The following is a 26,926-nucleotide window of genomic DNA, read 5'->3' on the forward strand; positions in this document are numbered from 1 at the left end:
TCTTGGAAAGACTCCAGGGCAGTAGGCTTTCTCGAGATGCCAAGAGGAAGTCAAGGCTGGGGAGTTCCTCCTCTTCCTCTTCTTCACCGGACCTTTCTCCTTTCCCAGGTGTTCCACTAATAGGAGAGGCTTGTAAGGACATTAAGGTTTCTCTGTTTCCCAATCTAGGGGAGGTGCAACCAGGACCCCGTTGAGGAGAAGTTGATTCTTCAGACTTAAGTTCCTGTGACATGGGACTCCACATAAAGGGAGCAAGTTCTTTTGACTTAGACAAATTACTGTAGCTGCTGCCATCTTTTGGCAGATCATCTGTATCCAACTCTTTTGTGCTCATTTTCTCGCTCATCTGTAGTTGGATGCTGTGGTTATCTGTGCTCCCTGCGTCTTGACTGGTCCTAGACTCTGTACAAGGTGACTCCCTGGTTGGCACACCATAAGTTGGGGTGCCTCCACACCCACTTTTCCTTTCAATTCCAGCAGTCGCTTCTCCACCAGCTGCAAGGAAGGAAAATGGATAATTACTGATTCTGTACAGACTGTGAGAACACGTGGCTGAGTGTGTGGTGGAGACCATAGTATTGGGGCAGGATTTAGGGAAGTCAGTCAGATGAGTGTCCTTCAATAACTAGCACTGCAGCTCTGCCTGTCCATCCTCTTGTGTGGTTTTCCCAACTGCAATGCCTTACCACTCCACTCCTCTTCTTGGCCACTCCATTATCTCTTGCCTCCTCATTTGGCACCTGCTCCCACACCTGGAGCTGGCCTTCCGCAGAAGCCATGACAGCCAAGGCACTGTCAGGTTAGATGAAATCCTGTGGGTTTCATGTTATGATTCTCCCTTCCTCCTCTGGTTTACCTGAGTGAGAGTGAGTCCTTCCTCTTCCTCCAGCTCCTGCCTTAAGGACATGGGATCTACCTGAGAATCTGGGGATAGTAACATTTCCAGGAATTGAGGGTGAATAACTGCTTCAACCTGAGAATGGAAGGAGGCGGCATGTGAACATCCTTGACAAGGAGTAACCAGTGATTTAGAGGTTCTAGAAGACAACCAATAATCTCCCTCTCGAATTTGCATCCAGTATTGTATTAAAATATCACCACCCCAACCTGCACCTACGCAGACACTCACACACACACATGTACACACAAGAAAAGGACACACACATCGATTATGGAGGAAGGAACTGAGCTAAATTACAATATCTGGGGTAAAACTCTAGATGTCTGGTGGATGGAGCACCAAAGTACAGAACCCACACACACCAATCCTCAGGTCCCGGCCCACCTTGGTGATAAATGCTTCCTGTGCACACAGCTTGTCAATGTAGCTCAGGAGTCCTGGATCTGGGTACAGCTCATTCTCTTCCTCTTGTTCCTCATTTGCTTCTTCTTCACATTTCCCATCTGGCTCCACAGTGGCTGAATGGGCAGTTCCAAGGAGATCCTCCATGATTTCAACATAATCTTTGACGGCTTCAGGAGGGATTTCATGGGACCGCTTGGGCTCCCAAGGGTGCTGGGGTCTGTGTTGATGTTGCTTAGGGGGCTGTGCCATGGAACCTCCCTTCTTTGGAATGAACACTATAGAAGGGTTGGAAAGAGGATGTTTATGTGGCAGCAAATTCTGGCTCTTCTCACCTGTTACGGATTGAATAGTGTCCCCAAAATGTGTGTCAACTTGGCTAGTCCATGACTCCCAGTATTGTGTGGTTGTGCACCAACTTGGGATATGATGTGATTATCGTATGTGTTATAAATCCTAACCTCTATGATATTAGTGAAGCAGGATTATAGGCAGTGGTGTTAATGAGGGAGGCCTCAGTCTACAGATTCAATTGTATCTTAAGTCAATCTCTTTTGAAATGGAAAAGAGGGAAACAAGCAGAGAGGAGAGGAACTGCATGCCACCAAGAATGAAGTTTCCAGAGTGAAGCCCGTCCTCTGGACTCGAGGTCCCTGTGCTGAGAAGCTGCTAGACCAGGGGAAGATTGATCACAAGGACCTTCCCCGAGAACCAACAGAGAGTAAAACCATTCCCCGAGAACTGGTACCCTGAATTCAAACTTCTAGCCTTCTAGACTGTGAGAGAATAAATTTCTGTTTGGTAAATCCATTCACTTGTGGTATTTCTGTTATAGCAACACTAGATAACTAAGTCACCACCCAACCCCATGTTGTAAAGGCAGAATTATGGAGACACTGACATGGTTTCTGGGAGGGCAGACACACCTGAAGCCACAAACACTGTGAGAGGAGATGATGTAAGAGGCAGACGGTCCAAGAGAGTCAACTTATGGGGAAACTTGAAACTGCTTCTTTTTCAAGAAGTCTCATTGAGACCCACATTTAAAGCTGATTAGGTATTGGAGCCCACATTTGATAATCCATGTGAGACAATAGTTATAAAACTTGACCACCTCACTACTAGTGTGTAAAGAAGAGCAGCGGAGACCCCAGGCATCTGGCAGTCTCTGCTGATAGAAATAGCCATTGTCCCCTCTTGAAAGAAAAGCACCACAGGTGAAGACAATGCATTCTCCCAACAAAACCAGTCCCTAAATACCTCCTTTGACCCCTGGCCCGTAGCTCCTGCTGAACTTGCTTAGCCATACCTGGATGCTGGCCAACCACAGTGGATGAAGGCCCGTGAGGATCAAGATTGCGTGGAGCTGGAGGAAGCAGGCAGACAGACGCATTCCTCTGCTGCAACATCTGAATCTCTGACTTCTCCTCTGCCTCAAACTCCATGAACCTGACAAGGGTGAGGGAGGCACAGGGTGTGCTGAGGAGAAGAGAAGATGTACCAGGAGCCCCAGGACCAGGCAACAGACAATTATGGGGAAGTGGAGAAAGATGTGCCTTCAATGACCTGTCCAGGTGCCCAGTAAGTCCATTTCCCAGGAGGCACAAACAAGGTTTGGGTCCTTTACATGTTCACGACATCATCCCTTCACCTGCAGCACAACTCATCATAACATAGGAAGGTTGTGAAGGAAATGAGCCCTGCCTTCTTGGAAGCTCCTCCTGACACAGCCATAGTGCTCACTACCTTTCCATACCCTTAGCACCTCATGGCACACCACAACGCTGACACTGGTTGGTTGAATTGAATCAGACCTACATGACACACAGCAGGACCCAGTCATGCACACTGTTCTCCAAGCCTCTCCTGCCCTTGCCTAAAACACACACAGTAGAGGTGACAGCCTGAACCTGAAATGGGATGAAGTTGATTGCAGATAACACCAAGGAGTAGTTCCTAGTGCCCCAGTCCTAGTCTCAAGCTTTGTGGCCCTGGGATATAAACCAGGTGGGCAAGTAGTCCAAGAGACATTTGGAAAAAAGGTGGAATATGAGGTTTCACAAAAGCCTCAGGCTCCTCTCATGATTTTTTTTTTTTAAACCAAGGGAGGAAAGGCAATGAAGGACAGAAGCTCGACCAACAGGGTGACTGAGATGCTGTCTTCTCATGAATACAGCTTTCCAGCCTGGACCATTCTTGGACGGTTGTAGAACAATTTTGTACCAGTTGTCATGAGGAGGAAAAAAAAGGAGTGGCCCCAAATTCCCTGTTAGCTATATGGACGTTGAGGCAAGCAGGAACTTGGCTGGTACAGCATATCGCCTCATTTCAGAGTGTCTAGAGCTTGGACTATGTCTCCATGGGTGTCCACAGTGTTTCTCCCCATTCTGTCTTAACACTCAAGTATGGGGGCATCTACAAATCCAACATGTAGAAGGGGTGAATTTCTTGATGAATGCAGAACAGAAAACTCCAAGCAGTGAATGTGGTGGTAGAAGTTGTCTGAGGGTAGAGTGGGATCATCAGAGAACCAGGAGCCCTCTCCAAGTGCACACCTCCTCCTCACACAGCCACTCTGATTTGTACCAGCCCTCCTACTTCATTCACACCTCATTGCTCAGTCCCAACAAGGCCAACATGCCATGGACTCACTTTTGTGCCATCTCATAGAAGATCATCCGGTCAAAATTGCTCTTGACCTGCCATTCCTGTACAGACCGCCAGAGTCCCTCCTCCAGGGTCATGGTGGGCTTCAGTCTAGCCAGGGATCGCAGGACTGGGCTAAATATCCATGCATGTCAGTAACTTTCCACAAATACATATCTCATCCCCATCTTAACACCACCCCTACACACATCCTCTGCCCATCATCACATCTATCTTGCTATTTGTCCGTGTCAATCCCTCTTCCAGTGTTTTAGATTTCAAGTGCTTTTGCCTCCAGGATACCACTTGCTGTTTTGGAATCCAGGGAATCCCTAAGACTGCTTGAAATTTGGATTTAGTGGACTGTGTCTTTATTCCTGGGTGAGTGGTGGGCAGTGGGAGAGGGAAGAAGATGCCTTCAGTCTTTCAGCCAATGAGAGCAATGTGTATGTGGAAAAACATCCTGTGGAATGTGATAAGAGTTCGATATTGATTGACCTGTTGGGAAGCTCAGGTTTGAGAGAGATGTAGGGTCTGCTCTGAAAAGATAAAGCTTCCCACGTGACTAATCACTCTGCCTTTCATTCACAGAAGTCCGTGACCCTGCACTTCATTGCCAATTTCCACTCACACATACTGTAGCTAGGAAAATTTCACTCTTGTAGATACTTTTTTTGGACTACACTTCATATATTAGGTCATATCATCTTCTTAGCTATCCTCTTAACTGTAGTTGTCTCCTTATTTGATGAGATACTCTAGGGTGAAGATGTATAATGCCCTGTTCAGGATTACAAATCTAAGGAGGACAGAGCCCAAACCCTTCACAACTATACATACTCTACCACCTCCCTGTTGTAACTGGAATTCTCTAGAGGAACGAGGGTGGGAGTAAACTTAAAGTGGTTGTCCTAGGCCTTGCCCATTTCCTCTGTCCTCTGGACATGATACGGCACTGGCCAACATACGCTCAACTCCTATTTTGGAAAGTAAAGACCAGAGGAGGAACGTAGTGTTCGTGGTCTGAGACCAAAATTCATATCATGGGTCCTCACTTTACCACAGTGTTTAAAAAAAACAGAACCAAAGCCTTTGCCATTGAGTTGATCCCTACTCATAGCGACACTATAGAACAGATTGGAACTGCCCCACAGAGTTTGCGAGGAGGGCTGGTGGATTCGAGCTGCTGACCTTTTGGTTAGCAGCCATAGAACTTAACAACTATGCTACCAGGTTTTCCACCATACTGTTTAGTCTCTTGTAAATAATTATTAGGATAATGATTCCAATATAAAGACTGGCTTCATGTACAAGGTGGTCAGCATCAATTGAGATAAGGCATCTGAATGTGTTGTTCACAGGGAGGTGCGGTTAATATGATCAGGAAAATATCTTCTCATAACATATCCCATCGCCCTCATGACCTTTACTCAAGTGTTCGTAAAGAGCGTAACTTCCATTGTGTCTCCCCAAGACCTCTTTATTTGAAAGCTGCACGATAATCTCAGCTGTCCCCACTGATTAGGGCACTCACATGAGAAAGCAGGAAAGAGCTTCTGTATCAGGACTTTGGGGATGGTGCCTCCGGGCCAGAGACTTGAAGCATTGCCAACGTCGGTAGTTCTGGTAAACACTCTGGGAGTTACAGGAGGCGTCATCCAGTGAAGGTCTGGATTGTGTGGCGGCCAGGCTTCCCTCCCCAGAAGAAGCGTGTTGGCCTGAGCAAGCCTTCACTTGGGGGAAAATGGAGGCCAGCTGGGCAGCTGGTGGTGGAGCTTGAAGAGAAAGAGTTGGGGACCAAACTCCCCTATAAGCCTGAGTACCCACAACAGAAGTGGCAGGGATCACAGCAGAAGCTTCCCCAAAAGGGGGTGGAGCACACTCAAGTGCCCCACTGGGAGCCCCTGGGGCACTCCAATTAAGTGGGGTCTGCACCATGGCAAAGGTCTGAATTCCAGGCAGCTCTGCTGATCTCCCTTCTGTCCTCACTTGAACAATGACCTTGCCAGCTCTGGCCCCACCGTGGCCAGAATCCCCAACGATAGGCACCAGAAGTGTCCTGGGGAGAGCAGAGAGACCCAGAGGGGAGCCTGCAGGGCATGAAGAAGTCATGAGGGGGAGTGGGTGCTGCTCCCTGGGTTCTCGGTGTGGGTGTCTGGGAGTGTGTGGGGGGAAGGGCAGTGCAGTGAAAGGAGACATGGAGGCACCAGGATTCATGGTCATATCCGGACCCAGCACTGGAGTTGCTGTTGAGACAAAGGAAAAGGGTAAATGGAGGAGTAGGAAAGGCAACCAGCTGTTAGGTCATCTGAATTCCCTGCCTGGTCACTGGAAATCGGCACAATGAATCTCAGCTGATGGGCATCAGTATGGAAGGGCAAAGCGGTGAAGACTGCAAGAAGTCCCAAGAGTGAATTAGATGTTCTTTCCCTCTAGTTGAGAAATTTTCCACTAGAGAACTTGTGAGCACTTCAACTAGACTCTCAGGCCTCTGTCTACCAAGAAGTAAGAGGCCCAAGCTATCAATGACTCACAGAACCTCTCTCAGGAATCCCAGGCAGACAGGCTGCCACCCTCATAAGCTCTTTCCAACCCATGGAACAGGGTTGACATCCACTCGGTCTGAAATGCCCCCAGCAGTCTCACTAGCAGGGAAGGGACTTTCTGAAGTAGAAAGTGTCCTCCAGACTTTCTTGAAAGAGTGAGTCTTCAAAAGAGTGGTTTCCCTATCTCCTCCTGAGCGTTTCTTTTCATGATGCGTACTATAAAACCCCTTTCCTCCTTCCCCATCCTCCTGTCTCATTTTTCCAATCTTCCTCTTCAGGCTCCCTAGGTGGGATATTCCAGGTGGTGTTAAGGGTCCACTCCTCACTCCTGCTCAGACAGCTTGTCCCCAGGGGAAGTGTCAAATTTGAATTCCCAAGGGTTGGAGGGGTGGTAGGGATCTGATAACACACCCCCTCCCCTCCAGGCCTACCTCCTTCTGAAGACATCTCCACAGGCTTGGGCACTGACCACAGCTGTCTGGCAGCCTTCAGCACCTGAAATCGCCACGTCCTGGACTCGGAGCGTGATCTGGCTCCAACAGATGCTCATGGATCCAAGAAAAGGAGGGGAAAGTTTGAATCTAAACAGGAGTAGAATGTAGGACTCCAGACATTCTACAGTGGGGGAGGGGTGGAGGGCAGGTGGGGATGAGAAGACATTCCATGAAAGGGATCTGACGGGTAGGCAAAAGCTACCTGTTTCCTTCAAATTATGGTTGACAACACAAATAGTGTTAACCTCTTAGGGCCATTTGTGGGTTCTTTCTCAGATCCACAGCACAAAGGCTCTACTCTAGACTTCAATTCTCATCGACATACCTAGTTTTGAGCCCCTACACCCACCCTGTTCCCCAACTCTAGGTGGCAGGTTCTTGAATTATTACAAGGTCACCAGCACTTCATAAACAAAATTCAGGACACCTTGTCTAATGGAAGGTGGGGTACATATAGAGACAAGGAATCCAAGTGTTTGAAATTAGGGTTTTCAGAGAAGTTCCGTTGTGTTTGGTGTGTGTGCATACAGTATTGTATACGTTATTGTTTAGGAAGCAGTCCTTGTGTCCCTGAACTCCCATTCATTACTTAAAACTCTGGGGGCTGCAGCATGACCAGCCTTACTTATGATCCTTTCTCCTGGAAAGCCCCAGTGTATTAAAAGAAGGGTGACAGCCTCTAATTCCATGACCAGAAGTAGATTCCTGTTGTTTCCCAGATTGTTATATTGTACATTCGTTTTTAAGTATCTTATTACTAACAATGACTGTAATTCAGTAGTTAAAGAAAGATACCTCTGTATAGTTGAAAAGTACAATAGTTCAGATAGATTGTACAGTGACAACTCCCCCCCCCCCCGCCCCACACCTTTTCTTGGCAACCAAATTCTCCATCTCATTGGAAATCGATGATGTTTTCTATTTCTGTTTCCTCTTTCTAGAAATATTGTATGTGACTGGGGGTAAGTAACACAAGCTATGCTCATTTCTCAACAGTGATTTCAGTTTCCTTGTTTTCATTATACAAGTATGGTGTGTTCCCATATATATATGTATATATTTATTCTTTCCTTTAAAATTAATGCTATCTTGTATGTCTATATTTTTTCTTTCCCTTTCTGGATCAATGATCCTATTTGTATCCTTACGTATACCCTGGATTCTACAATGAGAACTGCAACACTTTCGTAAACATCAAATTAGCCCAAGAATAGGCTTGCTGGATTTAGCATGTAAAATACAGGACTCCAAGGAATCCCTGTGTAATATGACGACATAGTTTCAAGAACACCGATAGGATTCCACAAAAACATTAGTTGTTCTTTCTCAAAAATTTGAAGTTGACAAGTGGCCTGTATTTTATGTGGCAAACCTACCAGAGGGAAAATAAAAAAAACCTTAGCTATTATGACTTACTCACCCTCATAAGAGCAGAACTGAATTTGCAGTCAGAAGGTCAGAGCTGGAATCTTGGTTCCATAAACATAAAACACAGCGCCCAAACCAAACCAGCACACCAATTATACATAATCTTTCAGGTCATTTTGATCATCTGGGATACTGAATGGTTATCAAACCCTCTGGAGCTCTTGAGCTTAGTGGGCATGGGAGCAGCTATAAGGATGAGGGAGAAGAAAATGTATTTCTCTGAAACTAAACTAAATGAGCTTAGGAATCAACTCGAAGGCAATGGATAATGAGTGTTTTTTTTTTTTTTTTCCAACAGCCCTGGGTTCTTCAGGTGCTAGATGGAGCCCCATGGCCGTAAAATGGGTGGGTATCTTGAGACCAAAACAGGATTCTACTCACCAAAGTCGAGTCACACACACACTTGCTCCCATCTCACCCCCACCTGGCCATTCTGAGCCATGAAGTCCTACATACACCCTCGCTCTTTGGAATCCAGGCTCATCAAGGTATGTGCTCACATCTTTGTGAGAGTAATGGTAGAATGTTCATTAAATAAAATATGTTTGACTTTTTTTCATCATGAGCATAATTTTCAGTGTATTAAAATGAGTTGAAAGAGCACTTATTTTGTTGTTTCAGGAAGAGACACTTGATGGAAAATTAGTCATGGGTGATGAAGGGTGCTGACCCCTAGTGGTTGCAATGAGAAAAGTAATGTGAGACCAACTTTAATCCTGCTCTCACAGCAGTAGTGCCCTTTCAGATGGGAGGGTGTAAGGGAAGGAGAGAGGCATGAAGGAGTGTTCCACACTGATAGCCTTCACTGAGAAAATTTCCCTGCTGGCACTAACTTAGATTCTTGTCACTGGGGAAGATATTTTGACTTGAGGGTAATGTGGAAAAAGGCAATAGCAGCCATATTGTAGAGGAGAACAGAGAATTGGAAGCTCAGAGGAGACAAGGGTTCTTCTCACCTCTTTACTACAATTATGTTACAAAGCCATTTCATAATGTGTTCCTCATGAATTGCCTCATGCTGTCTGAGTTTTACCTGAAATATAAACCTGATAAGACCCGATGAATCTTTCTATCTTCAGCATCCACAGCGTTTGCCCAACCACTGTGAAAAGAGCGCCTCCACGCAACTTCTGCCTTTCTGGAAATTGCCCACCCCTTAATTCTCTGCAACCAGGAAGCAGCTTCTTGCACGCATCTATCTTTGTATTTTCTCTGGCACCTACACTGAACAACTCCACTCATGTCTTAGCTTAGATGGTGAAGTTAGATTCAAGAAAAACCGCCCTGATATTTTTAAAAGCTAGTCATGGTGATAGATAAAAGTAAAACCTTGGTGACTTTTCTTAGGACTTGAGCTTCTCCCGTGGAGCAACCTTAAATGCTTTTCAATCTAGGCCGATGGTGGGGCAAATCAGTGCATCTAGGCCTTCAAGAAAAGCAGACTTGTTCTTTCATTCTTCTGCTTGCCAGTGAGTCCATGAATTTTTTCCCATTTTACATACTAACTTAGATTTAGGACCATTGGATTTGAATGAGTGAGCCCAGAGCCAATGATTTAAACATTGCATTGTGGAGGAACATTAATGTTCACATTCTGCAATTTCTGCTTCTACTGCCTGAAAATATTCAACCCTGGAAGCATATGTGATTAAATTAGGCCCTATGAAATTTACTACTATTGGCTGTGAAAGCACAAAGCCAAAAGTCCTTTGGAACTGGCTCTCTGACCATCCGTGTAGAAAAACTCTAAGGCCTGCACTGACCACTGAAAAAAAACTATCTCTCTTCTTAGGTCATAGAACACAGACGACAGATGATCTTCCACCCAACCTCAGAGCATTGGAGGAAATGATAAAATGTGATGACTGAGACTTATTCAGCTGCTGTGATTTCTCTCTCAGCCTGTGCACTTGGAGGCTCCATGTGTTGGCTCTGTAGGGCCATGCAGAGAGTCATCCAAGGAGTGAGAAATAATACAAATCTTGCAATTTCCAGAAAAAGGCTGTCGGATTATTGAAATTTTTCTTTAAAAAAAAAAAAAAAACCCTTAAAAGCAATGCAATGATGCAATTCTGGTGCGTATTTTTTTAAGGGCTAACAGGAATAATTAATTTATATTATGAAAAAAAGGATTTTTTTTTTTTTTTTTTCCCACAGTACCTGCTATGTGGACAGGAAGAAAGTAACACTGGCTGAGATGTTTTCCTACTCACTAAACAGGAGAAAAGTAAACTGAAGGACACATATTGAGGACTTTTCCCTTAAGAGATCTCTTAGCATGCATTCCTCAATTTGTAGAGCCAGGGATAGTGAGAGTACGGTATAACCAAAAACCAAACCCAGTACCATCGAGTCGATCCCGACTCATAGCGACCCTCAGGACAGAGTAGAACTGCCCCACAGAGTTTCCAAGGAGCGCTTAGACGGATTTGAACTGCCGACCCTTTGGTTAGCAGCCGTAGCACTTAACCACTACGCGACCAGGGTTTCCGAGAGAGTATGGTGTATGTGCATGTAAAAACGCAAATACAACTTAGTAGGATCTGCAGAGGTAGGGGATGTGAAAATCAAGCATTTCTTATTGCAAGGCAGTCTGGGAGGTTTGAATTATCAGCAGGGCTGCCTGAGGAAAAATGGCCCTTGGATGATAGAGTTCTGTCTTTTGGGGTCCCTGTGAGTCAGAATGCACTCACAACAAAGGGTATGCTTTAGGTACGAAGCCTTTAGGGTGCAAGGCTAAATCCGCCCTGCAATTGGAGCTCACGCATGCGCACAGCCTCCTGAGCCAAGGCTCTGGGGCGCGCGAACTGCCGCCCTCTAACGGCCTCAGGCGTCAGTTGCAGAAGGTCCCCTTCAGGGAGGCGCGCGGCAGGAGCAGGGAAGGCAGGGTCCCTAAGGGTAGGGCTCGCGGCTGGGCGGGGCTGTGCCAGGGGAGGCCTCAGACCCTGCACACAGGAGCGCACCGCTCTTCCGCTTTCTCTTAGGTAAGTTCTATTACAAAGGAAGGGAAGGGACACGCAAACATCCTTGGTAATGTTGCTGCTATGCTTTACCCTCCTGTAGGCTCTTGGGTTATTTGCAGGTGGGCTTTGCATTGGGAGACCCCCTTTCACTGTGTAGAATTCAGCGCGCTCAAGTTGCTAGCTTGTCCTGTGCCGGCAGTATTTATACCACGGGAAATGGCAAAGGCTGCACGTCAGGACTGCAGTGATTGTTTTCCTAACTGGTGGACTGAAAATGAGGGGGGGACTTTCAATAATGACTCTTTAAACCGACAAGTGTGTCATTATCTGTTGCATTTTGAATAATACCTAATTTTGAAAAAATAAGGATTTGAAAAGCACTCTCTGTTTAAGCACAGAAAGAGCTCGTGTCAAGGAAAATTCTGTCAAGTTCCAGCCTAGGACCTCATGTCTCTTAGGTCTTCCTTCTTAACATAAGAAACATATCAACCAACATTCATGTTCAAATGACACTGCTTTGCTGAGGAAGTGAGTGACTTTGCTGAATTGACTAAAAACCAAGCATTTATTTGTAGTGTCGTGCATGGAATCATGATTGACTTGCAAGCATGGTGGGTTAAGGATGCAGCAGATTTTCCAAGATCTACAAAAGCACCCTGCTAATGATGTGTGTATAAAAGATTTCCAGTCACGAGTACTGCATGTTTGACTGAAATCAGTGAATTCTGTGTCACTCCTCCGTGTGTATCTGGGAGATTTTATATGTATGATTCTGCAGAAAGCCAGTGTGAGTGTGTAATCCTTTGCCAGCACACAACTGTGTGTGCATCTGAGGCTGTAAGTTGCTGTATTTGTGTTTCTATCCTGGAATGAGTGTCTGTGGGTGTATTTGGAATGTGAGGCACATGTGTATATTAATAGGCTATCGGGGGTCAGTGTTTGTACTTGAGGAGATGCGAAAGTTTTGCGTTTGTTTTTTGAGGGTGGATACTTGTGTGGTGGTGTGTATAACTTGAAATAGGAGAGAAATGTAGTTGTGAGCTTCGTAGGGATTGTGAGAATTGAGAGGTGTGGGTACTTCTGTGTCCGTTATTTGGGACTCTGTTGGCCATGTGTTTCTGTGAATTCACAGTTTGGGGGTTGTGTATGTGTGAATGGGTTCGCGGGAAGTTGGTATTTGTATGTGTGGGTTGGCGGTGTTTGTATGAATATTTGTGGTTCAGTATGAGTATGTTTTGTGGGAATGTGCAGGGCGTGAGATACAGGCGTGTGCACTCAAAGACTGGAAGGTGAGCTCTTTACAATTTGTGGCTGGAGGGAATACTTAGGGCGTGGCTCTCCTGCCATGGATTTTGAGTCATTCTGTGTACCTAATAGCAAGTTTGGAATGGGTTTCTCAGCTTTACGTTTGGGCATCTGAGGGAGTGTGCCTGTGTGTATTAGTCTGGGTGTAGGGCCTGTTCTTTTTTATATTTGGGGACTGAGAGAGGATCACCGGTGTGTAGGCAGGGCATGTTGTACATTTGTGTTGCTTTGAGTGCTTTTCTGGAGTTGCACATGAATTCTTCCATGTTCGGTCTGGGGTTTGTGTGATTCTGTACACTAGAAAATTTGAAACTGATTTCTGTTTGAGTATTTTGGATTGTTGGATTATGTGTAGACAGGCATTATGAGGGTTTATTGGCTTTGGAAGATACAGGGTCATTGTTGCATACTTTCAGTTCCCTGGATAATTTAGGTTAGATTTAGGGTATAAGGCCAGTTGTATGGGTAAAGAACTTGTGTGTTTCATGAAGGGGCATGGCTGTTTGGATGACTATTTTCCAGGGCTGTGTGTAATATTTTTCAGTAGAGAGTATGGTGTATTCTGGAAAATGAGGAGGTGTGTATCTGATGAAAATATGGGGCTGTGTATTTGCACAGGGTGTGGGAGAATTGTTTTTACATGTAGTAGAGGCACGTTGATATGGTTATGTGTGAGATATTGAGAATGTGGCTGTTTCGGAACGTGAGATATGGACCTGGAACGGGGTTCCAGTGTATTTATTCAGGATGTGCAAGAGATATCTCATTGTAAGTGGGGAGTATATACTGGTGTGTGTAAGTCACGAGTGGGAGGGTGAATTATTCTTGGAGTATTCTACAAGTGTTTCTTTGGAGAATGTTAGGGTGTTTCTAGATGTGTGTGTTTGGGCATGTTCGGAGGTTGGGGAAGTGAGGCTATATTCTAGAGACGTGTGATAATCTATAGTGTTTTGGGTGATGTATACTTTGAGAAATTGAGGCTGTTTATGTGTGTGTATGTGTCTCTGTGTGTTATGTCTGGCATGTGTGAACACGTGGCCGCTTAGGGGCATGGGTTGTGTGTGTATATTAGCTAGAGTGCAAGGACTGTTGGTGTTTTGGAGTTTTTTCTGCATCTATACATGTGTGGGGTATATATACATGGTTGGGTTATGGGTGAGTGTGTGGGGGGTTTGTGTCTGTATGAAAGCACCCGGCATTTCTCTTTGTGCCTATTCTGGTCTAATTCTTGCAGAATTTTGTGGTATAGCTTGTATGTACATTTTCAATGTTCATGTGATGTACTTACATATATTAATACTAAGGGTCGTATGTGGTTGTGTGTTTATTTGGTTTCACTAGTTTTCAGAGGTGTTTGTTCTGGAGGATGTGGGAGATTCAGGATGTACATTTGGAAACTGAGAAGATTTATATAAATTGTGCATGCATTTTGGAATTTGTGTATTATAAGTGTTTTAGAGATGTGGGTTTTAGTGTATGTCTGTATTAGCGTGGCTTATGAAGTGAGATTTTGAACATGGTGGTGTCAGAGAGCTAGATTGTGTGTAGTGTTTGTTGTACATGTGTGTGTTCAGGGACGTGTGGAAAGTATATACATTGTTGTAGTAACGACTGTGAGTGTTCATGGTCTGTAGGGTTTTTGTTGTAAAACTATTAGCAGTAAGATGTGGTATGTTTGTATATTCAGGTTGTGGGTCGAGGTTGTATGTGTGTGTTCAGGAGTTGTGAGCTGTGTGTTCTGGAGACGTATAGTGAGATTTGGTTTACATATTATGGGTGGGGGTTAAAGGTCCTTCTCATGGTGCAGGTGGAATGTGTGCACATGTTAATAGGAAAGTGGATCAGGTATGCTGGCATCGGCTCCTATGGGATAGTAGGTGGTGCTTATCTCTGCCCATTGGGGGTCAGTGACATCAGGCTGGTACCTTGAAATTAGCTGTGGCAGGATTACTTCTATCAGGTGAGTTGTCAGTCTTTACAAAGCAGACTTACAGCACTCCCAATGGAGAGTGAATTGATAAATATCTACCAACACATCATTGGTCAGTGTGTGTGTGTGTGTGTCTTTCTGTCTGTGTGTGTATGTGCCTGTGTGTCAATCGAATGTGTTAATCAAGAACATATAGACATCATTGGTGTACTCTATTGGAGATTGTGAGTGGAGCATTTGGGGGACTTAGGCCCTTCTACGTGTCCATGGAAAAGAGGTGTGGCAATATTGTATCCTTTCATCTCACTTTTTCAATCTCTATGGGGTTTTGGATGCCTAACAAATAATCTGAGAAGCCAGAATATATGAAGAAGAATGGGGCATCAGCATTGGAGGAATGTCATTGACAACCTGGGATATGCAGATGACACTTGCATGCTGAAAATGAAGAAAACTTGAATAACTACTTGATGAAGTTCAGAGACCACAGCCTTCAGTGTGGATTACACTTCAACATAATGAAAATGAAAATCTTCACACTGGACAATCAAAGTAAGTAGCGGTATATTTGAAGTTGTCAAGGATTGCATGCCCCTTGAATCAATAGTCAACAACCATGAAAACAGTAGTCAGGACATCAAAGGACTTTTGCCTTGATCGAATCTGCTGCAAAAGATGTCCTTACAGTTGTAAAAATGCAAGATGTCACTTTGATAAGAAAGGTTCACCTGACGAAGCCTGGCTTGCCAGTCCCACCAAAAGTCTGCCCCTCAGAGCTTAGGAGCCTTTCTAGAGTCAAAGAGCACCAGTAACCAGGAGGGAGGGAAACATAGTGTTATCACCTGCGCCTGGGAAGAGAGGACTGCAAGAACCCTGAGATGACAGGACCTCAGTTAGCTGAAAAACAGCCAGCTACAGACTTGCACAGGCAGAATCCCTCCAGCCTTGGTTGTGGGTAGGGTGAACCTTCTGATGTGACCCTGTGCTGAGAGGCGTGAGATGCAGGTGAAGGTCTCAGTCACACCTGTGCAGGTGTGTGTGGACTATTCTAGCTTTGTTGGCTCAGGTGAGCTGACAGGTAAGGGAAATGAGGAACTGGGTCTGTGTTCCTTGAACAACCTGGAGGAAGATGACAGTTCCACTCTTATAGTAGGGCTTCCCAGCCACACCCCTTGTCTCTTCTGTCACAGGTGGCCTCAGGATCCAAAAGACAGAATGAAATGGTTTCCTCTGGTGTGTCTGATCAGTTGGTTCAGATCCCCACCTTCCCAGGCAGGTGTGGTGCCAGTTCAGTGGGAGTGGCAGAAGCAACGCAGGGGTTTGGGTCAGGTAAGTGACAGGGGAGGCCGTGGGGAAGCCCTGTCCCTGAGGGAGGGTGGGGAGGGTGGATCTAGAGAGCATGGGGAAGCCCACCTGTGAATAGACATGGCTCTTATTTCCGAGTCCTTTCTTTTCTGAAGCCTCAGGTTGCTGCTAGCACTGGGAGCCTCATCTCAGCGTCCTATTTTTCTGATAGGGTGACCTGACCTTCTTTATTTTCCCTCATGTCATGTGTAGCTTCAGACACACCACATGATGTCAGATGACCATGGCGGTCCCAAGGTGACTGCACACACGCCTCCTACCACACTTGGACCCAGCAAAGGACTTCTGCACCTTCTGGTGAGTGTCCTTCATGATGGTGGATTCTCCTGCCCAGAAGTGTACTGATACCTCCTTGTGGAATGATCCAGTAACTGCTTCTCTGTAGTACAAATGGATTCCCTGTAGCCTGGCCAGCCTGCTTCATAGGTTATTCCCAACATGATGACCATAGTTGGTTCTTTATGTACTCTTTTGTTGGCAGAATGGTGGTTGGCCTTCTTTTATACTGTAAAATATCACATATTTTAAATATAATATTTGATCAATAATACATGCTAGGATTTCATAGGTTTCTTTTCATTTGGTTTTGAATATTCTTTTTGTTGACTTTGTTCCTTTGTTTTTAGAAATCACCCCTGTGCTTTCTGCCTCCAGCCCTCCCAGCCATTAAACTGCTCTGTGTCTTTGCATATTGTAGACTTTCATGTAAGTGGGATCATACAATAATTGTTCTTGGGATTTCAGTTATTTCATTCAGAAGAGTGTTTTCAAGGTTCATCCACTTATTGAAAATAACAGAATCTTCTTGCTCTTTATGGCTGCATAATATTGCATGTATCTATATGTCACGTTCTGTGTATCCAATCATCTTTAATGGACACTGGGGTTGTTTCCACCTTTTTGGTTCAGTGAATAATGTTGCAGTAAATGTCAGTGTCCATGTATGTGTTTTCGTACTTTCAATTCTTTTGTGTATATGCCTAGGGGTGGAATGACAGGGTCATATGGCAATTCTTTGTTAGATTATTTGAGGAGCCACCAAACTGTGTACTACAGTGGCTGTAGCACCTCAGATGCGCAGTAGCAATGCACATGGCTCCGTTTCTTCCATTCTCACTAACTTTCTTCTTTTTGTTTTTGATTTTTTCTGGCAATACCCATCAGTGGTGTGTGGAATGATGCCTCATTGTGATTTTGATTTGCATTTCCCTAATGACTGCTGATGCCTCTTTTCACGTGCATACTGGCCATTTGTATTTTCTTTTGGAATAATGCCTATTTATGCCTTTTGCCCCTTTTTTAAATTGGGTAGTTTGTGTTTCTGTATTTAGTTCTAGGCACTCCTTATGTTTCTGAATATGAAACCCTTAAGGAATGTGGAGATTCCAAGTATGCTCTCACAACCTGTAGTTGTCTTCACTTTCTTGATAGTGCTCACTGATACACAAAAGATTTAAATTGCACCAAGAGAAATTTATCTATTTGTTTGTTATGTCATATCTATGAAAGTGTGGGGGGAAAAAAACATGAAATATAACTCTGATGCTTACTTTTAAGGGTTTTATGGTTTTAGTTCTCATATTTAGGTCATCTATCCATTTTTTTTATCCATTTAGAGTAAATTTTGTATATGGTGTGGAGTACGTGTCCACATTCATGCTTTTCTGTGTGGAAATCCAGTTGTCCCAGCATCATATGTTAAAGAGACCATTATTTGCACATTCAATGGACATAACATCACTCTTGAAACAAATTGAGCAAAGACGTACAAATTCATTTCTGAACCCCCAATTCTATTCCTTTGGTCTCTATGTCTATTCTTATGCCAGAACCAGAATGTTTAGTGTACTGCATGGGCGTAGTTGTATTTTAAATCTTGAATTGTGTGTCCTACAGCTTCTTCTTTTTTCCAGATGGTTTTGCATATTAAGAACACTTTGGGGATTGGGTGGTATATTTTCTTGGTTCTTGTTTGGTTTATTTTCTCTGCTTTATTTAATTTGTAAGTGGTAAGACATGGATACTGAGATTTAGGAGAGAAGAATAGGAGAGTCTCAGCATCTTGAGCCAGGAATGAAAATCCCACACGAAGACTGCAGGACGGAAATTGCAGCAAGGCCTGATAATGTACAGAGCTGGGAGATATGAGATGATTTTTATCAGTGGGCAATGCCTACCTTTAGACCTTTCCACAAGAATGGTCAGGGAGCCGGGTCAAAGGACTTTTGGCTTCGCCCTATCATGACCAATCTTGGTAAGTTTCCTATGGGCTAATTTAATCACATACGCTTCCAGAGTCAAAGATTTCCAATTTCGAAAAAGAAATTGCAGAATTGGACATGATTGTTTCTCCAGAATGCAATGTTTGAATCACTGGCCTTGAGTTCACTCATTCAAATCCAATGGCCCTAAATCCTTGTGTGTATATCATGGAAAAAAAATCAATGGATTAACTGACAAGCAGAAGAATCACGGAGCAAGCCTGCTTTTCTTGAGTGCCTAGATACAATAATTTGGCTGACCATTCCCGTAATAGGAAAGTCTGGGTTGAACGTCCTTTAAGGTTGCCCTATGATAGAAGTTCAAATCCCAAGAAGAGTCTCCAAGACTTATCAATCAGAACGAGTAACTTTAAAAAATATTAGGATGATTTTCTTGACTCTCTCTAACTGCATCATCTAAGCTGTGTGTAGAGTTGTCCATTGTAGCTGCCAGAGAGAATACAAAGAAAGTACTTCCTGCCTGCAGAGTAATATCCAGAGAGGCAGAAGCTGCATGGAGGTTCCCTTTTCACAGTGGTTGGGCAAACACTGTGGATACTGTAGATAGAAATACTCATTGGGTCCCATCGGTTTTATTATAATTCAGATAACACTCAGAAATCATGACACAATTCGTGAGGACCACGTTATAAAATGACTTTCTCACGTAATTGTAGCAAAGAGGAAAGAAGAACCCTTGTCTCCTCCGGATGAATTCTCTGCTTTTCCACTACAATATTACTGCTGTTGCATTTTTCTACAACATTGCTTCCTGAGTCAAAATATCTTTAAACAGGGATAAGAAATTATGTTAGTGCCCAAACCTGTTGCATTCGAGTCAAATCTGACTAACAGTGAACCCACAGAACAGAGTAGAACAGCTTGTTCGGATTTCCAACGAGCGCCTGCAGGATTCATACTGCCAACCTTTTGGTTACCAGCAATAGCACTTAACCACTACACCACCAGTGTTGTTAATGCCACTAAGGACATCTTTTGAGTGAAGGCCGTCAGTGTGGAACTCTTCTCCTCAGCCTCTCTCTGCTTCCCCTACACCTGCCCATCCAGAAACCACTAGTGCTCTGACAGCTGGATTAAAGTTGGTCTTGCATTTATTAATTTTTGAGACTGCAACAGCTGATACAAATCTATTTCTTCATCTTTGGCTTTAGTGGTTGGTGCATAAATTTGAATGATAGTCACGTTAACTAGTCTTCCTCGTAAATGTGTGGATATTATCCTATCAGTGACAGCGTTGTACTTCAGGAAGGATCTTGAAATGTTCATTTTGATGATGAATGCAACACCATTCCTCTTCAAGTTGTCATTCCCAGCATAGTAGACTATATGATCATCAGATTCAAAATGGTCAATACCAGTGCATTTCAGCTCACTAATGCCTAGGATATTGATGTTTGTGTGTTCCATTTCATTTTTGATTATTTCCAATTTTCCTAGATTTATATTTTGTACATTCCAGGTTCCTATTATTAATGGATGTTTGTAGCAGTTTCTTCTCATTTTGAGCTGAGCCACATCAACAAATGAAGGTATCCAAAGCTTGACTCCATCCACATCATTACGGTTGACTCCGTTTTTAGGAGGCAGCTCTTCCCCAGTTGTCTTTTGAGTGCCTTCCAACCTGGGTTGCTCATCTTCCAGCACTATATGAGACAATATTGTGGTGCTATTCGTAAGGTTTTCACTGGCTAATGCTTTTCAGAAGTAGACTGCCAGGTCCTTCTTCCTAGTCTGTCTTAGTCTGGAAGCTCAGCTGAAATCTGTCCTCCGTGGGTGACCCTGCTTGTATCTGAATACCGGAGGCATAGCTTTTAGCATCACAGCAGCTCACACAAGCCCCCACAGTATGGAAAACTGACAGAAACGTGGGGGCTTGCAATGAAGATGCATAGGTAATTACTGGTGATTGGAATGCAAAAGTTGGAAACAGTGAAGAAGGATCGGGAGTTGAAAAATATGGCCTTGGTGATAGAAACAACACTGGACATCGAATGATAGAATTTTAGAAGACCAACGAATTCTACATTGAAAATACCTTCTCTCACCAACATAAACGGAGACTATACACAAGGACCTCACCAGATGGAACACACAGGAATCAAATTGACTACATCTGTGGAAAGAGATGATGGAAAAGCTCAATATCATCAATGAGAACAAGGCCTGGGGCCGACTGTGGAACAGACCATAAATTGCTTATATGCAAGTTCAGCTTAAAACTGAAGAAAACCAAAGCATGTCCACAAGACAAAAAATATGACCTTGAGTATATCTCACCTGTATTTGGAGACCATCTAAAGAATAGATTTGACACACTGAACACTAGTGACCAAAGACCAGACGAGTTGTGGAATGACATCAAGGACATCTTCCATGAAGAAAGCAAGAGGTCATTGAAAAGACAGGAAAGAAAGAGAAGGACAAGATGGATGTCAGAGGAGACTCTGAAACTTGCTCATGAATGTCGAGCAGCTAAAGCAAAAGGAAGAAATGATGAAGTAAAAGAACTGAACAAAAGATTTCAAAAGGCAGCTCGAGAAGACAAAGTAAAGAATTATAATGACATATGCAAAGAGCTGGAGATAAAAAACCAAAAGGAAAGAACACACTCGGCATTTCTGAAGCTGAAAAAACTGATGAAAAAAATCAAGCCTTGAGTTGCAATGGTGAAAGATTCTATGGGGAAAATATTAAATGACACAGGAAGCATCAAAAGAAGATGGAAGGAATACACAGAATCAAAAAGAATTAGTCTACGTTCAACCATTTCAAGAGGTAGCATATGATCAGGAACCAAAGGCACTAAAGGAAGAAGTCTGAGCTGCACTGAAGGCATTGGCAAAAAACAAGTCTCTAGGAATTGACGGCCTATCAATTGAGATGTGTCCACAGACAGATGCAGTGCTGGAGATGCACACTCCTCTATGCCAAGAAATATGGAAGACAACTTCCTGGCCAATTAACTAGAGGAGATCCATGTTTATGTCTATTCCCAAGAAAGGTGATCCAAACGAATGCGGATACTATCAAACAATATTAATATCGCATGCATGCAAAATTTTGCTAAAGGTCATTCAAAAACGGATGCAGCAGTATATGGACACAGAACTGCCAGAAATTGAGGTTGGTTTCAGAAGAGGACGTGGAACCAGGGATATCACTGCTGATGTCAGATGGATCGTGGATGAAACAGCGAATACCAGAAGGATGTTTACCTGTGCTTTATTGACTATGCAAAGGCTGTGTGGATCATAACAAATTATGGATAACATTGCAAAGAATAGGAATTCCCGAACACTTAATTGTCTTCGTGAGGAACTTTTACATAGATCAACAGGCAGTTGTTCAGACAGAACAAGAGAATCCTGACTGGTTTAAAGTCAGGAAAGGTGTGCTTTAGGGTTATATCCTTTCACCATACCTATTCAATCTGTATGCTGAGTAAATAATAAGAGAAGCTGGACTGTATGAAGACAAACGAGGCACCATGACTGGAGGAAGACTCATTAACAACCTGCATTATGCAGATGACACAACCTTGCTTGCTGTAAGTGAAGACGACTTGCAGCATTTACTAATGAAGATCAGAGGCCACAGCCTTCACTATGAACTGCACCTCAACATAAAGAAAACAAAAATCCTCACAACTGGACCAATAAGCAACATCCTGATAAATGGAGAAGAGATTGAAGCTGTAAAGGATTTCATTTTACTTGGATCCACGATCAACAGCCATGGAAGCAAGAATCAAGAAACCAAAAGACGCGTTGCACTGGGTAAATCTATTGCAAAAGAGCTCATTAAAGTGTTGAAAAGCAAAGATGTCACCTTGAAGACTAAGGTGAGCCTGACCGAAGCTATGGTATTTTCAGCCTCATCATATGCATGTGAAAGCTGGACAATGAATAAGGAAGACCAAAGAAGAACTGATGCCTTTGAATTGCAGTGTTGGTGAAGAATATTGAATATACCATGGACTGCCAAAAGAACGAACAAATCTGTCTTGGAAGAAATGGAATCAGAATACTCCTTAGAAGCAAGGATGGCGAGACTGCCTCTTACATTCTTTGGACATGTTGTCAGGAGGGATCAGTCCCTGGAGAAGGACTTTATGCTTAGCAAAGTACAAGGTCAGTGAAAAGAGGAAGACCCTCGATGAGGTGGATTGACACAGTGGCTGCAAGAATGAGCTCAAGGATAGCAATGATTGTAAGGATGGTCAGGAGCAGGCAAGCTTTCATTCCGTTCTACATAGTTTTGGTATGAGTCGGAACCGACTCAACCACACCTAAAAGCAATAACAACACATTTCTTTTTGCAGCCAGTTGGGGTCAAAAACCTCATCTCCCGTGACCAGTTTTTCTACCAAGCCTCTCTTCTTCAAACAACAACAAAATGAATGGTCTTTCAACCCATTTTGACTTTAATACGCTGAAAATTATGTTCATGATGAAAAATAAGTCAAAAATATTTTCATTTAAAGCTGATAATACCACAATTCCCCCCAAAGATATGGGCAAATACCTTGATGAGCCTGGATTCCAAAGACCAAGGGTGTGTGGTGGAGACAGGTAAAGCTGAAGCTGAGAAGCAGGACTTCATGGCTCAGAATTGCGAGCTAGAATTTAAATGGGAGCAAGTGTGTGTGGATGGGGATTTGACTTTGGTGAGTAGAATCATGCCTTGGTCTCAAGATATCCCCTCATTTCAGGGCCATGGGGCCCTGTCTAACACCTGAAGAGCCTAGGGCTGTAGCATACGAAGCCTTTTTCCTTCAGAGTAAAAGATTTTGTGCCTTCCTTTTCCTTACATCTTCTCCCAAGCCCACTAAGCTTAGGTGCCCAAGAGTGTTTGATGAGTATTTATTATTCCAGACAATCAAAATGACCACTAATGATTTTGTGAAATTGGTGTGCTGGCTTGCTTTGGGTGCTGCGTTTTATGTTTATGGAATGAAGATTCAATCTCACGCCTTATGACTACAAATTCAGTTCTGTTCTTCTGAGGGTGAGTAAGTCATAACAGCTTAATGTTTTATACCTCTTGGTAGTTTTGCCAGATAAAATGAAGCCACTTGTTGACTTCAAATTTCTGTTAAACAAGGACTAATATTATTGTAAATGTATCCCCAGTATTCCATGGAAATCCCTGGAGTCCTGAATTTTGTATGCTAAACCTGGCAAGCCTATTCTTAGGGGGACTTTGATGTTTAGTAGAATGTTAATGTTCTCATTGTAGAAACAGACTAAAGAAATACAAATAGGATTGCTGATCCTGAAGTGAGGTGGGGAAACATTGACATTATTTTAATTCATTATTTTAATGGAAAATATGTATATTTTGGAACAGACCTTAATTGTGTAAAGAGAAAACAGGAGGAGGCATGGCCAAGATGATGGAATAATCAGATGCTTCCTGTCATTGCTCTTACAACAAAGATCCAAAAATCAAGTGAATCGGTCATATCTAAGAGCCTAGGAGTCCTGATTATCAAAGAAAAAGCTTAGGAGTTGGACTGAGTGGAAAGGTGAAGGAGAGACTGTTCAGAAGCAGTGAAGAAATGCCAGTTGTGTGGATGCCAGCACCCTGCTGGCTGGGTCAGATGGTATATGCAGGCTGAGGCATGTAGTAGTGTTCGAGACATGTATCACCAGATCTGGAGACGCCAGGCAGCAGTGAGCCTACACAAGCCTCCGGATTGGAATAAAAATGGTACTGGAACTGCAGAAGCTAAGTGTAAATGTCTCACCTACTGTTAAGGGTCAAAATAACCTGTCCGCCTCTAGGAATTTCACAGAGGACACTTGCCTCTTTGTCCTCACCCATCCCCCACCCAGCTCTGTTCCAACACCAGTCCTGCAGTGTTCAACAACTGACATGCCCACTAAGCCAAAACTCAGGGCTATCCATGCCCAATCCAGTCTTGCAGTTTTCAAAAACCACCATGCCCCCTAAACTGAGAATTCAGGCCAGGCACTGTCCCTTTGCCTGGGCACTGGCCTTAGGGGACCAAGGGCATGCAGCACCCTTCTCCCCTGACTCTATCTGTGTGGACCAGTTCAGCAACACATGCTGTCATTAGCATAAAACAGCAGGGCCTACACCTGAAGCCTATTTTCAACTGCAGAGCAAAGGGGGAGTTGCAGATTCGTGACAATTGACAATGTCCTGCCCATTAAGCAGGGACTTCACCCACTCACATCAGGGGCCTGAGGGTTACTGGTATCACTCATGCCATCTCACCAGTCATGTCAGCGATCTGAGAATATACAATACCTCCCAGTACCTACAGCCAACAGCAATGGGCGCCCAAGCACTGGCTGCAAAACCCACCATGCTACGCACTCTAGCAGACAGGGACACACCGTCCACCCAGGCACTTGGGGGCAGCCGTCAGCCCCCTGCGTTGCCCAGCACATATAGCCCCCTTCTACAGCCAGACACCTGTGCCTGCTGCCAACACCTTTACACAGCCTTGCCTGTCGAGGACTGTAGGTGAGAGTCCGTACCACGCACTCAGTGACCAACAACCTGGACACCTGAGCTGCATCTGCACAAGAAAAGTGAACATATTCCTGAGCTTACACACCTACTAGATACTCTAACCACCTGGAGATAGGATGTGAGTGCTTCAAAGATTTCAGTATCCAAAGCAACTCACACACCCAAACTCTTGGGCATATCTAAAGAAAACAAAACAAAAAGCTAGGACACAGTAAACGAACATACAATGAATAATATAATAATTTATTGATGGGTTGGAGAAAAGAGTAAATATCAAATCACATAAGAAAGCAGTTCAAAATGTCTCCAGCAAGCAACCAAAATAAAGAATCAGGGAACCTTTCAGAGGAAGTTAAGGTCTTGGAATTACTGGAGTTAGAATTCACAAGGTTAATATACAGAGCCCTTCAAGATATCCGGAAGGAGACCAGGCAAACTCAGACCAAGCAAAGGAACATACAGAAAAAGCAATAGACGAATTCAGGAAAACAATGCAGGAACAGATTGACAAATTTAACAGGTTGCCAGAAATCATAGACAGCAACTAGAAATCCAATGATTAACACTAAAATTTCAGAATTAGAGAACTTGGTAAAAGGTCATAGGAGCATGACTGATACAATGGAAGTCAGGATTAGTAAGGTAGAAGATAAATTATTTGACACCAATTTATTTGAGTAAAAAGAATAAAAATATATATATAAGAATTACGCGGGACACTATCAAGAGGAAAAAACTCTCAGTGATTGGAGTACCAGGACAGGGGGGATAACAGAAAATACAGAGAGAATTGTTAAAGGTTTGGAGGCAGAAAACTTTGCTGGTGTCCTGAGAGATGAGAAAATTTCTACCCAAGAAGCTCAACGAACCCCATACGTGGTAGATTCCCTCCCCCCAAAAAAGTTGCCAGCACATATTATAATCGAACTTGCCAAAACCAAAGCTAGACTCTTGGGAGTGGCTAGGGATAAATGAATAGCCACCTACAAGGGAGAATCAATAAGACTAAGCTCTGACTACTCAGCAGAAACTCTAAAGGCAAGAAGGCAACCGGGTGACACATATGAAGCCTTGAAGGAAAAAAAAATTGCTTGCCGAGAATGATATATCCAGCAAAACTGTCCCTCAAGTATCATGGCAAAATTAGGGCATTTTCAGATAAACCAAAGTTAAGGGAACTTGTAAAAACCAAAGCAAAATTATAAGAAATATTAAAGGGAGTACTCAGGTTAGAGAACCAACAATATCAGACAACAACCCGAGAGTAGACCACAGGACAGAACAACCAGATATTAACCAAGATTGGGAATTCTCAAAAATAAGTCAAAGCTAAAAGATTGAAATAGGGAAACATAGATGTCAATATGTAAATGACAACATTAAAACAAGAAGAGGGAATAGTGTAGTCATAGAACTTCACATGAAGAGGAAGTCAAGGTGATGTCAAGAAATAAAAGATTGCTTTAAACTTAGAAAATAAGGGTAAATCTGAAGGTAACCACAAAGGAAGCGAATAAATCTCCCCAATAAAATTAAAAAAAAAGAAAAACACAAAATCAACAATAATGACAAATATTAAAAGACAATCCATAAAGAAAAATGACTCAGCACAGAGAATTAAGTGGAACAAAGAAACTGTCAACACAACAACAACATAAAAAGTTCAAAATGACAGCACTAAACTCTAACTATCAAAAACTACACTGAATATAAATGGACTAAATGCACCAGTAAAGAGACAGAGTGGTGGAATGGTTTAAAAAACAAAAAACAACATCCATCAATATTCTACCTACAAGAGACATACCTTAGACTCAAAGCTACAAATGAACCAAAGTTCAAAGGATGGAAGAAAAATATATCAAGCAAAGAACAACCAAAAAAGAGCAGGAGTGGCAATATTAATCTCTGACAAAATAGGATTTAAAGCAAAATCCACCACAAAGGATAAGGAAGGATTACGCAAGGAGGACATACCATAAGAAATGTATACACACCCAATGACAGAGCTCCAAAATATGTAAAACAAACTCTAACAACACTGAAAAGAGAAATAGACAGCAGCACAATAATAGTAGGAGACTTCAAAACACCATTTTCACTGAAGGACAAAACATCTAGAAAGAAAATAAAGACACAGATCTAAATGCCAAAGTCAAC

At 43.3% G+C, this 26,926-nt stretch overlaps 1 protein-coding gene across 1 annotated transcript; it reads right to left on the minus strand.

The window, feature by feature from the left end:
• Positions 1-342: 342 nt before the first annotated feature.
• LOC135232406 (NUT family member 2G-like) lies at positions 343-7,045 on the minus strand. Its single transcript, XM_064290965.1, has 7 exons — positions 6,927-7,045; positions 5,484-6,008; positions 3,956-4,084; positions 2,613-2,752; positions 1,286-1,581; positions 857-973; positions 343-495 (listed from the first exon to the last, which is right to left on the minus strand). The coding sequence occupies exons 1-7, from the start codon at positions 7,043-7,045 to the stop codon at positions 343-345; spliced, it is 1,479 nt and encodes a 492-aa protein (XP_064147035.1).
• Between the last annotated feature and the right edge of the window lie 19,881 nt (positions 7,046-26,926).

This window comes from Loxodonta africana, chromosome 9, assembly GCF_030014295.1.
Source record: "Loxodonta africana isolate mLoxAfr1 chromosome 9, mLoxAfr1.hap2, whole genome shotgun sequence".
Taxonomy (NCBI): domain Eukaryota; kingdom Metazoa; phylum Chordata; class Mammalia; order Proboscidea; family Elephantidae; genus Loxodonta; species Loxodonta africana.

What these genes read in the sequence shown, in the direction of transcription:
- LOC135232406 (XM_064290965.1), bottom strand. Translation starts at nt 7,045, where the DNA reads ATGAGCATCTGTTGGAGCCAGATCACGCTCCGAGTCCAGGACGTGGCG. An exon ending in GGAGATGTCTTCAGAAGGAG is followed by an intron (nt 6,009 to 6,926) that starts GTAGGCCTGGAG and finishes TGCTCTCCCCAG; the next exon opens with GACACTTCTGGTGCCTATCG. An exon ending in AAGGACTCACTCTCACTCAG is followed by an intron (nt 496 to 856) that starts GTAAACCAGAGG and finishes CCTTCCTTGCAG; the next exon opens with CTGGTGGAGAAGCGACTGCT.